General features: G+C 41.6%; 1 protein-coding gene across 1 annotated transcript in view; it reads left to right on the top strand.

Annotated features, from left to right (window-relative positions):
* The first annotated feature begins 11779 nt into the window (after positions 1-11779).
* The window catches only part of Rgs7 (regulator of G protein signaling 7), a 436763-nt gene continuing 433940 nt past the window's right edge, over positions 11780-14602 (top strand). Inside the window, exons 1-2 of the mRNA XM_048357041.1 lie at positions 11780-11900; positions 12929-13055. Of these exons, the coding sequence (XP_048212998.1) occupies positions 12978-13055 (78 nt within the window). The 5' untranslated portion in view covers positions 11780-11900; positions 12929-12977. The remainder of the gene's footprint in view (positions 11901-12928; positions 13056-14602) is intronic.

Genomic DNA, 14602 nt, shown 5'->3' with positions numbered 1-14602 from the left:
GATTAGCAAAGTGGAATCTGCTTTCCCTGGCCAAAGAGGCTCCAGAGCCTCATGGGTCATACATTTGCTTTGCTATTATACCAAAGTGCATGGTTTTCCCTATACCTAGCACTTGATTTTAATACCTTTCCCAAAAGCTATCTCATGTTTCTTAATAACTTTTGCTTTGCTAGGAGAGAGGCTATCTTACCTCACTATCTCATAGGTCTTTTGTCAGGAGAGATTGATTGTGACAGAAGTCTATGTTGCAAGCTGGCATTACCAGCTTCATTGTGGACAGCATTTCTGGGCCACCTCCCTTTTACAAATGAAGCAGGCTCAAGGATGCTCATTAGAGATGAGCCTGTTCTCTCTGAGGCTTTGTAAGCACAGGCAGACCCACCCTTCCCATTGCCCACAGTTACTCTAAGGCTATGAAATAGTGGATGGATTATATTTGCTTTGTTTTCAGTGTAATCTGCAATGCATCTTATATACTTTACATTTAATTAATTTATCAGAGATTCTCTTGAGCAAAATATAAGCATCTTTTGTTGTTAAGACTTGAGGATTGTCTGAGTCGACAGTCTGGCTTATCTGTACACAGTGGTGTCCCAGTCCACTGAGTAGATCAAATGTTTTTTCGTCTTGTCATTATTGAGTTGATAATATTTTTTCTTGTTTTTGGTAGTACTGGAAATTTAAATTTAGAGCTCTGGATTTACTAGCAATTGCTCTACCACTTTAGCTACAGCTCTAGTCCTTCTTCCCCTACATTTTTTTTCAGACTTTTGCTCAAGGCATCAGGGATCCCAATCTTCCTAACACAATACTTGGGTTGATAGGCAAGTGACATCACACCAGTGCATTGTTGGTATTTAAATCCCTAGAGCTAGCTGAATGACCCTCCATCTGCTTGGGCTCTGTTCATTCAGAAAACTCATAAGGAATAACGTAGCAGTTTAATGAACATGCTGCTATTTTTGGAGAAAGTGCTTTGGGAATGAGCAGGAACTCTTAGGGCCAGCTTCTAGGGTCATTTTTTACTTGCAATGACTCATTAGATACACTTGGCTCTCTTCTCCTGAAACATTTCCTAGCATTAACATTGTGTAATGGCCTACACAATGGAAGAAGGGCCAGGTTCAAGTCAGCATGAATTTTATAACCTGGAATGTAACCTCCCTTACCCAGGAGAATATCATCTCCTATGTATCACATGTAAATTCCTGGAATGTCTAGTTAGTCTAATCACTGATGACATTCCTTACACTGACCTCTCTAATGTGTTCATTGCTTTTTCAATATGCAGCAACCCATTTAACTGAACAAAAAGCAAAGCAAAAACTGTTTTGCTAGTCAAGGAATAGATAGATGTTGAATGCAAGGACTAAGGTGTTTGGGGAGTTCAGTGACCTTTGTTTAGCAGCTCAAAAGGACAATGGCTTCATGGCTTTGGCCTACTGCTGAGGCTAGATGGCTCACAGATAGCTGCAGGTTAGTCTGAGGACCTTAAGAAAACTTCAAAAAGTTTTTTCCCCCCAAATATCTACACATCTATTGGTCCTTGTTAGTTAAATGTATATAATATTGATTTCATATGTTGAAGAATTATTTATAAGCTAAAAATAAATTCTCAGAATCTGCTCTGAGAGTTTAAGAATTTGAAAAAAAAATACACTATGTTAAATAGATTAAAGTCTGAAAGTATTTGTTAATATAGGAATAATTTAATTCAGATTGCTGAGATTTTTGCTATATATTGCTCTAAAGTGATTCAATCTGTCACAACTCTATGTGTTAGTGGTGACTTCTATTTTTTTTTTTTTTTGCCAGTCCTGGGGCTTGAACTCAGGGCTTGAGCACTGTCCCTGAGCTCCATTTGCTCAAGGCTAGTACTCTACCACTTGAGCCCAGCACCACTTCCAGCTTTTGCTGTTTATGTGGTACTGAAGAATCAAACCCAGGGCTTCATGCATGCTAGGCAAGCACTCTACCACCAAGCCACCTTCCATCCCTATTGGTGACTTCTGATAACTACTCAAAATTGATACCCATAATTAACTAATTTAGGAACACATTTCTAAGTATTTTCTATAAATCATAGAAGTATATTGAGTAGTTTATGCAAACATTCCAATTTATTCAGTTTATGCAAACATTAAGTTCCTTCAATATTTTGTCCTTTTGCTTATAATAATTTCTCAGGGTCTCTTAGCCATTGAATTACCACCATTTTCAACAGCCATAATAAGTTTTTGTTGTTGTTGTTTTAAAAATTCTTTGTATTGAACAGAAATCTCTGTCCCTGAATTTAAATTGATTCTCTAGGACTTCAAAGATTATACTGGAGTTATTTAGTGGTTATTTGCTAGTCCTGAAGGTTGAATTCAGGGCCTGATGCTGTCCATAAGTTTGTTTGTTTGTTTCTGCTCAAAGCTAGTGCCTACCACTTGATCCACAGCTCCACTCTGGCTTTTTGGTGGTTAGTTGGAGATAAGAGTTTCATGGACTTTCCTGCCCAGACTGGCTTTGAAGCATCATCCTCAGATCTTAGTCTCTTAAGTAGCTAGAATCCCAAGTGTGAGCCACCAGCATCCAGTTCTGTGAGTGTTTTAAGATTATTATTTAAAGTATTTTTTTCTCACTGACCAAGTATCTCTTTTTCTTCCACTTACCAGAGTGACATATGAGACATTCACATTCTTATTACCTATTACCACTGTCTAGGTTCATGGAGTGCTTCCTGCAGGAAATACTCACATTGCTCCTGCTTTATGCTTGGACTGGCCTAGGCATCTGTGGACAATGCAAGTAGTAAGTGGTGAAGACAGTAAACCGCAGAGAGGTGGAAGCAGAATATAAATGAAGGATTCCTTCTAAAAAACATGTCTTTCACACTTAACATTCAGAACATTCTAAATGTTTCTTCACAGAATAGTGCTATGCTAGGACATTTATTGGCTTTGTATTTCCCCATCACTATCATTTTATACAATTTGATATTACATTATCTCTGTGGGGAACAGACATGTACTTTTTGAGTAATAACAAGTTTACTTTCAACTAAAAAAACTAGTAAAAATGAAGCATCTTTTCATTTTAACCTATGAGTAATCTTATTTTGTCCATTTTGCATTTTGGGCTAAGCCAAACCTTTTCCATTGTCTTAGATCAATCTGGCAGCTATAACAAGAATATTCAACCCGGGCAACTTATAAATAACAAATATTTGTTTCTCACAGTTTGGGAGGCTTGGACGTCTAAAACCAAGGTGTTGGCAGACTGAATAGGTTCAGTGTTTTATAGATGGTGGGCTTCTCACTCTAAGTTCATATGGCAGAAAGGGTGAACTAATTTTCTAGGTGTCTTTTCTTTAACTGAGATAGGGTTTTCTTTTATGGCCCACGCTGGACTCAAACTCATTATTCTCCTGCCTTAGCCTCCTATGTGTTAGGATTACATCATATCCAGCTTAATTTATTACATCTGTAAGATCATTGTCCTCACGAACTAATTATTTTCAAAGGTCTAATCTCATAATATCATTTCTTTCAAGGACAATGTTAATATGTGAATTATGAGGGGACATAGACACTATTATACAAATCTAAGCACGAGACCTAATATTTATCTTTACTAACCTTCATCTCACTTGGTTCATCCCACATCTCCATGGATTCCCACATGATGATCCTGAACATTACCCAACCCTTGTAGCCTTGTACCATTTCTGTCTGATGGTTGGACTACTCCCTTACTTGATTCTCTTTGCCCAGGCCTCATTAGAAAATGGAAATTTTGAAGGCAAAACCTTGAATGTTTTCCTTGAAATACCCATTGCTGTGTGTTCTGTTAAGTTAATCAGCTTTCTTTTTGTCAGACTTTCAGTCTGTGTTAAGTCCAATAAACTGACTCAAACTCTCATGTTCCCTTCATGTTTACAAAGTGAACATAAACTGATGTGTGAAATGCTTTATTGATCAATATAGTGCTTTAATATAGTCCTCATTTGCCAGTTGAGAGATCATATTGAAAGAGGAACTGAGGCTTGTTTACCCTAATTGTGGTTGGTAAAACCTGTGTGTTCAGTGTTCCACATTTGCCTTTAATTGTTCAAGTGAGGGGGGGAGGGTTCACACACCAAGGCAGGAGCACATGTAGAAGTTAAACTTTCACATCATGGTCAGGATATACAAAGAGCAAGAGAAGGGGTCTGGAGTCTCAGCCCTTTAAGTGTACACACCCTGTGACCAGAAGACCTCCCACTAGGGCCTACCTCTTTTTTTTTATTTAGTTAAATTTTTTATTTGAAATTTATTTCTTTATTGTCAAAGTGATGTACAGAGGGGGTACAGTTTCATATGTAAGGCAGTGCATACATTTCCTATAGAACTTGTTACCTTTTCCCTCATTCCCCCCCAGCCCTGCCTTCTCCCCTCCCCATTTCCCTCCCCCCATGAATTGTACAGGTGGTTTACACCATATAGTTCTGAAAGTTTTGCTGTTGCATTGGTTTTGTTTATCCTTTGTCTCTGCATTTTGATATTCCCCTTCCCTTCCCTTTCCTAGTTCCAATACACTTATATACACTATCCAAGATACCAAAATCAGTTATAGTGACATCAGGGGCAAAAACATGGGGAAGAAAGACAAAAGAAAAAGGCATAATTTCACATGGTATGTTGAAAATAACAGCGACCATGATAAACCACTTGTTTCCATAACTTGGGAGTTCATCTTATGTGTTCATATGGACATAGCTATTGAGCTATTGTGATCTTCTGCTAGGATTATGCTACATGTGTAGGCCCTACTTCTTAATGCTTCCATTACCCTCTGAAAGTGTCAATCTGGGAAGCAAGCCATTTACACATGTACCTGTGAGTGATATTAAAGATCCAAACTAGAGTGCCTATGATACTTTGTAAAATCCCGAGAATTTCATCTTTAATCTGGCTCAGTTGCAGCATGCACTTTTTTTTAACCATATCTCACTTTTTCTGGTTTCAATAGCCTCCTGTAGGTAATTCTACATAATAGGGAAACACCAATTTAGATCTAAAAACCAGGAGTTACATTCTGGCTGCAAGTCTGTTAAGTGTGTGATCCCAAGGAAGTGAAGTCCAAAAAGTCCAGTTCTTGTAATTTATAATTTGAGGATTAACTTATTTTCTATTATTTTATCATTCTAACATTGTGTTCTGTCATGTGTAATCTGTGAGCTGGCCTTCTTGGCTAGGAATTGAAAATCTCAGAGGAGAAGAGTTGATGCTTTCCCATCTGTGGGAATCATGACCTCACTGACTCCATCATCTAGATGTTGGACCTTTGTTCCTGCCTGCTGTCTGATGGGATCCCTAAGGGCAGAGGGTGGGCTGTTGTTGCCATTTTTAGCTCTCCTGAAGTGGCACTACCTCTAATTTATTTCTTTGGACAGTACCTCACCGTCACTATATGGGACCCAACACACTCCATGTTAGCTATAGATATTGTAACTTTAAGGACTTTTCCTACAGAAATGATGGGCAGCTCCAGGCCACTACTTTTGCTGATATGACCAGAATGTCTTTCCAAATGCTGCTACCAGAGTGTCTTTACAAATACTTGATTTGCCTTATGCTACAGTTTGGAACTTGTTCCCCAAAGATACATGCAATAAATAGTCCCAATGTGGCATTATTGGGAGGTGATGGACCCTTTACCAGGTGCAGCCTAGAGAAAAATCTTTAGGTCACTGGAAACATGCTCTTGAAAGGGCTATTGAGACCCAGCCCCTTCTTTTAGCTTTTCTGTTTTCATTCTTTGGTCATGAAGTGAGTGGGTTTGCTATTGCTACGTGACTTCTATGATGATGTACTGTTCCATCAGAGGCCAAAAAGCAACCTAACAACTAATTATGGATCAGCACCTCCAGAATTGTGCCCAAAAATAAATCTTTTCTCTTTATATATTGATTATCTCAGGTGTTTTTTATACTGCTAGAAAGCTAACTGACACACCTTGGAATGAACTTGTTTTCCTAACAGAACAAAACAAGGCTGAAAACATGAATTGTGTTTTATAGTTAAGGAACTGAAATTTAGAATGGTGAAGCCACTAGCTCTATAAGTAAGCCAATGAACTGTAAGGAGCAGAATAAATTTTAAAACATTTGATACCTTTTCTGGTGTTTTTTTCTCATGCAAAGAGAAAGGCATACATCTCAGAACTTTTGGTTTTCTATGCTGAACATTATTCAGACTCTAATTCTTGATATATGTTCAATTAGTTTGCTAGTTCATTGAACAGTGCACAACATCTTAAGAAATGGATAATTTTGAAAGTACTCTAAATCAGAATTTCAATGTCTCAATAGAAAAGAGACAAATAAGTTTCTGTTAAGGACAGATATTAGTTTTTATCTCTTTTCATTGCCAGCTGTCTGACATCGATGTGAATATTTTAATTAGCAGTAAAATGTCCACAAAATAGCAAAAGGATTGTAAAAGTGGAGAATTCAATAATGATCAATTGTGCTGTAAAGTGAACTGATTACAAAAAAGGCATTCCTTAAAGAGCTGTCAGTTGTAATCCTTAAACCCCTTTCTTTCCTCCCCTCTGTAGATGTTTTAAATGAATTATCCTGTAAAATGCCAATGTAGGAAGGTGAAGAGCAGACACCCTTCAGCATGGCTCTCATCTTTGTACTTTCCCTTTGTCATGATTTTTTCACATAATAAAACGACTCAAATTATTATTATTATTATTATTTTTTTTTTTTTTTGCCAGTCCTGGGCCTTGGACTCAGGGCCTGAGCACTGTCCCTGGCTTCTTCCCGCTCAAGGCTAGCACTCTGCCACTTGAGCCACAGCTCCGCTTCTGGCCGTTTTCTGTATATGTGGTGCTGGGGAATCTAGGGCCTAGGGCCTCGTGTATCCGAGGCAGGCACTCTTGCCACTAGGCTATATCCCCAGCCCTCAAATTATTATTATTATTAGTAATAATAATAATAATAATAATAAAGCAGCTTTCTCCTAGAAAATCAAGATGCCTTCTCCACATTACCATTTATTGGCCCTCAGAGAATTCCTCTGTGAAGTGGGTGTGATGGAGAAAGACTTCTTCCTTCAATTTTTGATGTGCAGGAAAGACGTGTGAAAAGAAGATTGTTTCCATCCACCATGGAACTGGATGCCAGCTCAGTTTTGGTCAAGGTTGCTGACTGACTCAGCAACCTCAGTCTACCCTGGGGTCACACCAATTGGGTGAGTTCATGAACACAATTCTGAACACAGGGATCACCCAGTCTGTTAGTGATCCGGAAGGCCACCATTAAGCATTTGATATATAGTCTCACTCATGTTATTTTTAGAAGGAACAAATAATGTGAAATAAAGTAAATCAGTGTAAGGAAGAAGAAAAAGGAGTTCAGGGAGGAGATATCATTTTATGAAAAATCCATAAGGAGGCCTTACTCAGAGGACATCATTTATGTTAAAAGAGTGTGATATGGCTTGAATAGAAAATTTTCCTATAGACTGATGTGTTGGATACTTGGTCCTCATCAGGTGGTAGCATTTTGGGAGGTTGTGGGAAGTTTAGGAGGTAGGGCCTAACTGCAGGAAATAGGTGCTTGAAGGTTATACCTGGTTCCCAGTCTTCATTTTGCACTCTAATTTCAATGTGCTATGTATCCACGGGCTTCCATTGTCATGGCATTCTGCCTCTCAGTGGGCCCAGGAACACAGAGCCAAGTGACCATGGACCGAAGCCCTTGAAACTGTGAACTAGAATAAGTCCTTTGGGTATTTGGTCATAACTAAACAAAAGAAACTGATACAGAGAGACTAGTATCTGGGAGAAAAGTCTTTGAGGCAGAGAGACTACCAGAACAGTAGCTGCATGATTAAATGCATAAAAATTCCAGGACAGAGCATCTGCACACACTGAGGTCAGAAGTGGTGACCTGAAGAAGTGCATTGGCATTTTAAGGATATTTTTCACTCTGAGTGACATAAAGTCTTGAGAGATTTGACAAGTGACATGACTTGCTTTTGAAATGATCACTCTGGCTGGTGAGAGCAGCAGGCAGATGAGAAAGAATGCACATTGAGAAAATGGAAGGCCAAGATCATCCAATCCTGGCTGCAAGCAGGTTGAAGGCAGAAGACATACAGAGGAGTGACCAGATTACAGAAAGGCTTTGCAGGTACAGCCAAGAGGCTTTGCTAATTGGACTGGATGATGCTTGTAGGCCAAAGAGGGAATCTTAACCCTGCAACTGGAATGGAGACTTCATGAGACATAAGTCACACATCATATTCTTTATGTTCTTTACAGAAACAGAAGAAAATTTAAATATTTGTTATAAAAGATGGTAAAAGCAAATCTTCATCAGATTTAGAACTTAGAATTCATACTCTCCTATAATTTTGCAAAAGTAGAGAATAGTTTATTGCTTTCAAAATTAAATGCAATTACATTTTCTTTCCAAGGATAAAGCTACTACTGAAGTTAGAAATAAATAAACAACTTTAGATCTTTGTTTGGGCTAGAGTTGCATTACATTGGCCAGGCTACAGGTCTTTTATCTGCTACTCAGAAGTTCTAAATGTACTATTACATTTCATAATTTGTTTAACAATTCTTATTACAAAATACACAGTTTATAAGGAAAATAGATTTTGAATAGCTACGGTTGAGAATCACATGACATTTATGTTGAAAGAAACAAAACATTTCTTTCAATGTTCTTGCTTACCCTTACCTCCTTTTATATAATATAAAGCTCTTCTTACACAAGAGGAAAACATAATTAAAATCTTAAGTTCTAAGATCTCTAATAGTTTTGAGAGATCAAGTCTAAATCCCTAGTTTAAATTAGAAGATTTTGAGTCCTGATGGTGATGGACATTCCTTTCCCAAATATCCACAGACACAAAGTATGTGTTTTCTAGTGAGGTTTGACAATAATAGAAAATGGTGAAATGTGCTACTGCCTGAATTTTCCTCCTTAATATTGCCTGGCAACAGTAACTAGCTGTAAACAGTCCCTTTGGCTGCCCTTTTATGGAGGAACATGGTTGAATCTAGTGAGCATGCCCAGTTGCTCTTTCCAAACATATCCAAATCACATCAACTTCTTAGGAATAGATGGAGGCAAAGGAAAGAGACACGGGATGAAGGAGAAGGTTAAAGCAAGAATATTGAGATAATATTCAGAGAAACTAAAAAACAGGGAAATTTGTGAGCAATGATAAGATTCGGGGAATTGTGAAGGGGTAAAGATAGTCTGACTAGGTGGGAGTAAAGTAGTTGGAGTAATCATTTACCTGTGGTATTTAGACAGGAGACAGGTTTATAAATATTTGTTTCCCTGAATGACACCTGACAGGGCATGGGTAAGGCTAGGGAAATATACAGTGCATGGCTTATGGGAGAGGAATGTGTGACTATCTGGTGGTATAAAGCCCCAAAAATCATTTGGTACACGACAAGACACACTATCCTTCTCCTGTGCTTCAGGTTAACTGTTCTTGGCCATCTGCCTATACTGATAATTTTGTTTGGCCAGTGAAGGATGTTATAAATATCCAAATGGGCCTTGGAAGAAAAAAGGCTCCCCATCCCTAACTCTTGTTAAGACATAGACTTAATTAACTTCATTCCTCCTTCCTGTTTTCCTCCACCCTTCCTCCTTCCCTCTTTGTAATTATCTGGTCCAACAAAGGGTGTTCAAAGTACAACTTCTTTTTCTTTTCTCCTCCCTCTGCTTGAACTCAGGGACTCACACTTGCTTGAAATTTTCTACTCAAGAGGTGCATGTTCTACCACTTGAGCTACACTACCACTACCAACATTTTGCTGGTTAAGCAAATCCTTGCCAGAGGGCTGGGGATATGGCCTAGTGGCAAGAGTGTTCGCCTCGTATACATAAAGCCCTGGGTTCAATTCCCCAGCACCACATATACAGAAAATGGCCAGAAGTGGCACTGTGGCTCAAGTGGCAGAGTGCTAGCCTTGAGCAAAAAGAAGCCAGGGACAGTGCTCAGGCCCTGAGTCCAAGGCCCAGGACTGGCAAAAAACAAAAACAAAAACAAAAACAAAAACCTTGCCAGAAATGTTGGATACCCAGGCTTCTTTGCTATGGTCAAGGAAAAGTGACATTTTTTCTTTCATGTCCTTTTAACCATTCTGGAATTAGTGTCATTGCTTGGAGAGTTATTTGGGTGAACCAGCAACTCCTGAACCTTTATGACTATTGTAAGAAGATGAAGACAGGAAAGTTTCTCTCAGTCCTATGGAAAGAAATCAGAAATATTAGGGATACTCCTTCAATTTCACAGGTAGCAAGATTTTTACCATAGCTTGCGGCATCTAAACTGTTCCTCATTTCTCCAACTTAGGAGGAATCTGTGAAAGCTTGAGGCAAAAGAGAGGAGAGAATGTAGAATAATTCATTTGTCCCTGGCCATTTCTTTCAGTGCCAGGATATTCCAACTTCTCTCTATATGTTATTAAAGCATACCAAAGATCAATCATCTGCTTCTCCAGTACTGTCATAGTTGTCAGGCACATGATAAAACTGCCAGCTGCAGGAGGTGGGAGGATGTTCCTTCCTTTCTTTCATTCATCTAACCATCCATCCACCAAACGTCCATCCATCATCCATCAGTCCATCTTCTATCTATTCTCCACCCACCCATCCATCGTTTATCCAACCATCCACCCCACCCACCTACCTATCCATCATCTTTTTCTCCATGATTGATCCATCCTCTATCCATCCTCCACTCACACATCCATCCTCAATCCATCCATTCATTCGCTATCATCCATTCATCATCCATCCATCCTCTACAGCCACCCAGCCATCTATCATTTATCTCTCTATCCATTCAACATTCACTCTCTCATCCATCATTTATCTATCCATGCACCCATCTATCCATTCTTCATCCATCACCCCACCCACCCATCCATCTTCCATCCATCCATCACTCACTCCACTCACCCACCTACCCATCTATGATCCATTCATCATCCATCCACCACTTACCACCTACCCCCCCACCATCCATTATCCATCAGTCCTGTATTCCCCACCCACCCATCCATTATTCACACACATCCATTCGCCATTTATCTGCCCATCCATCCATCCATCCATCCATCTCTACCCACCCATCTATCCTTCATCCATTCTCCACCCATTCATTCATCATCCATTATTCATCCAAAGATCCTCTATTCATCATTCATCCTCCATCAATTTACCACCTATGGACCATCCATGCATCCACTCATGCATCCATGCATGCACGCATGCATCCATCCATCCATCCATCAACTCATCCACTCACCAATCTTACCAAGCACCTCCCCACTTTAGGGCTTGAAGCTCAGATTTCGAGTCCTGCAGCACAGATGGCAGGGCAGGGTGTGTAGGAGTTTGGGCTGGCCTCGGAGGTGGGGGCAGGGTCTCCACTCCTTAGGGGTAGAGGCCTGGAGGCCCCGAGGCCCGGGGGTGTGGCGGCGGCTGAGACAGCCCATCGGAGCCATCACCTTCGAACGCCCCTGTGCCACGTGACTGTCTCTTTCTCCCTCCTCCCAGTCGCGCGCACGGGCCCGGGCGTCTCGACTCCGGCGCGCTCTCGGCTGCTCTCAGTTCGCGGGAGGAGCAGCGGAGGAGTGAGCGAGCCAGCGAGGCGGCCCGGGGGAGCGGCGCGAGAGGCGGCTGCAGGAGGTGCCTGTGCACGGGCGGCGGCGAGGGTAGCAGTCGCTTCAGCGGCGAAGGCAGGGGAAGGCTTGGCGTCTGTATCCGCCGAATGTGATGAAGCTGCCTTGCTTCCCTGCTCCGCTCGCTGCCAGCTGACAGCGCCTGTACCCAGCCCGCCCGAGAGGGGAGACGCCACGGGGCCGTGACCTTGGCCGGGGAGGTAAATAGAGGAGGCGGGAGGGGAGGAGGCGGCGCCACCCCGCGTCCTCCCGGCCCCCAGCCCGCAGCCAGCCCGTGCGGAGCGCGGCGGGAACGTCCTCGGCGGAGGGCGGCCGTCCCCCGTGCCCCGCGTTGGGCTGGGTTGGGCTGGGCTGGGGCGCAGCACGCACGCCGCGGTCCACGGTGCTGAAACTGCTGCCGGGCGCCGGCAGCGCCTCGTCGCGCGGGGCACACGCTGCCTGCCATTTGCTGCTGCCACCGGAGCCCAGCGAGAGGATGTGGGGCTCGCCGGCTTCTCCCTCCATGACCAGTGGCTTAGCGGCTCCTATAGTTAGCTTTCTGTCCGCGCTGATGGAGGTAATTGCCTGGAGGCTTGCGCTCCCTGTGCTTCTCCGGGTTGGAATGTTTTCGGATGCTTTCTGGCAAAGATCGAGCAAGATTGCTCCCTGATTGACTCACTGGATGGAGTGAGCGGCTCAGTGGCTGGCGGTGCAGGCGGGAGAGACGTTAAGTGGGTCCCCAGCCTGTGAAGGACAGACCCCGGGGGACTGGAGAGGAAACACAGGTGCTGGGGATGACAGGTGTGGGGATTGGGCCTCTCTGATGCTCCTGCCACGAGGGACTTGAGGGGGCTGCCCAGGAGAAGGGTGCTGCCCTTGGTTTCTTTTCGTTTCTGCCTTTTGTGGAAAACAGCAAGTGGAGATGCAGGGAACTCTGCAATAGAACTGGTAGCCCTGTTTTTAAGTTGAGTAACACTTTTTTCAAATGAGGATGGTCAATAAGCAGTCAGTACTAAATAGCCAAGTGACCATTTCTAACTGGAAGAGTGTAATTTTGTACAGTGTTCCCAGAGGTACTAGAGGTGTCAAGTCTTTTCTCAATATATGTCCAGTGCCACTTCCTTATGCCAAGACCCAGCTTGTTAGTGCTCCTTGTAGGATAAGTACTCTCACTAGGAAAAAAAGAGTCAGGGATCATTCCTTGGGGCTGTTCCACTGGGATCTCACTGGAATCTCTAACCCTTTGCAGGGCAGACTGGTAATTCCTGTATCTGAGAACCAACTGCGTTTTGGGTGACATGGCCCAGGGGAATAATTATGGGCAGACCAGCAACGGGGTGGCAGATGAATCACCAAACATGCTGGTGTACAGAAAGGTAAGGTTAGCCCCTAGCCCCTCCCCCACCTTTTCCTGTGGAAAGGGAACTCCTGGCTTTCTCCATTGTTTTTCTTCCTAGACTGGAATATCTATGCAAGTTGTGGTCTATGGATTCCCAGCACGCCAGTGATGGCATGCTGTACCTGAAGATCATCTGACATTCTCAAGTAGTACATACCTGTAGAAACCCAAAGACGTAAATGAGGCTGGGCTCATTGCTTGATAATTTCACATAAATTAATTGGGCCTGAGCAATTACAGCAAGTTTCGTTATTCAATATATTTATTTTGTTACACATGAATGAATAGCATCTGTCACAATTGTGAGAAGCCTTTTCTTATTTTCTTCCTAAACATGTAGGTTATAATAATTACATAAGTATCATATTTTAGAAATAAAAATAGACTACTTTTCAGCTCGCTGACTTAAGTGAAGGTGTGAATGAGTATTGTTTAACAATTTTTACTCCTATTTCTAGGTTTGTGTCTAAGCCTTAATTATTTTTTAATTTGTATTATTTTTATATTTTGCTAGTAGGTATCTAGATGTTCAGTATCTTTCAGGGGGTCTTTTTATCCACCCGAAGCCTTATGTATCTATTCATAATGCTGTAAGCAACAAACTTGTAGACACTGAGCCACCATAACAAGGGTGCATTTGGATATTGCAAGCAATTCAGAGCGGTTGCTTAGGTAACTTCACTATGGTTATAATAAACAATCTTACTAAAATTAAGGATGCAGTATTTTTTATGTAATGTACCAGTTGTTTGCTGTTGTGTTTTATACTAGGATTATTTTTCTTTTCCTTCCTTTTCTTTCACTGTGTGTGAGAGGATTCAACTCAGGGACCCACATTATCTCTTGGCTTTCTTGTTCACTTCTGGTGCTTCACCACTTGAGCCACACTTCCAGGTCAGCTTTTTTGATGGTTAGTTGGAGATAAGAGTCTTGCAGACTTTTCAGCCCTGGCTGGCTTTGAATTGAGTTCCTCCAGATCTCAGCTTCTTGAGTAGCTAGGAATACTTGTGAGAGCCACCACTGCAAGGTAGGATTATGTATTTTTTAGCATATTATCTGTAATGCTTGCTGGCTCAAATTTCTTTTTTTTTTTTTCCTCATTCAGTTCCTTTCCTTTTTTCTCCTTTTGATACAGGGTCCTAAGATGCAGGACACAGTGGTCATGACCTTGTAGTCCTCCTGTTTCATCCTCCCAGTGCTAGGATTGTAGGCGTGAATCACCACATTGGGCTTCTAAGAGTTTGTTAGTTGGCTGAACACTAACATTGGTAAAAAGAAAATCAAACCTTGGTTACACTGATGTTACCTCACTTGGAGCCTTTAACTCATTGATTAAGGGTTGTGATTGGAGTGATCCCATTAAAGAATTCAGAGTGAGTTTGCATTTGGGTTTCAAGTTGAGGTCTTAGCTGATTATGAAAGTAGAGGAAAGGCTGTGGTGCTATGTTGACCTGCATGAAATTATAACTTGTTTTTGATGTTGCTCGGTATTATTAAGGGGCAGTGGTGACTATGAGTATCCCG

Source organism: Perognathus longimembris, chromosome 11, assembly GCF_023159225.1.
Source record: "Perognathus longimembris pacificus isolate PPM17 chromosome 11, ASM2315922v1, whole genome shotgun sequence".
Classification (NCBI taxonomy): Eukaryota; Metazoa; Chordata; class Mammalia; order Rodentia; family Heteromyidae; genus Perognathus; species Perognathus longimembris.
This window is presented reverse-complemented; position numbering and strand designations above follow the sequence as displayed.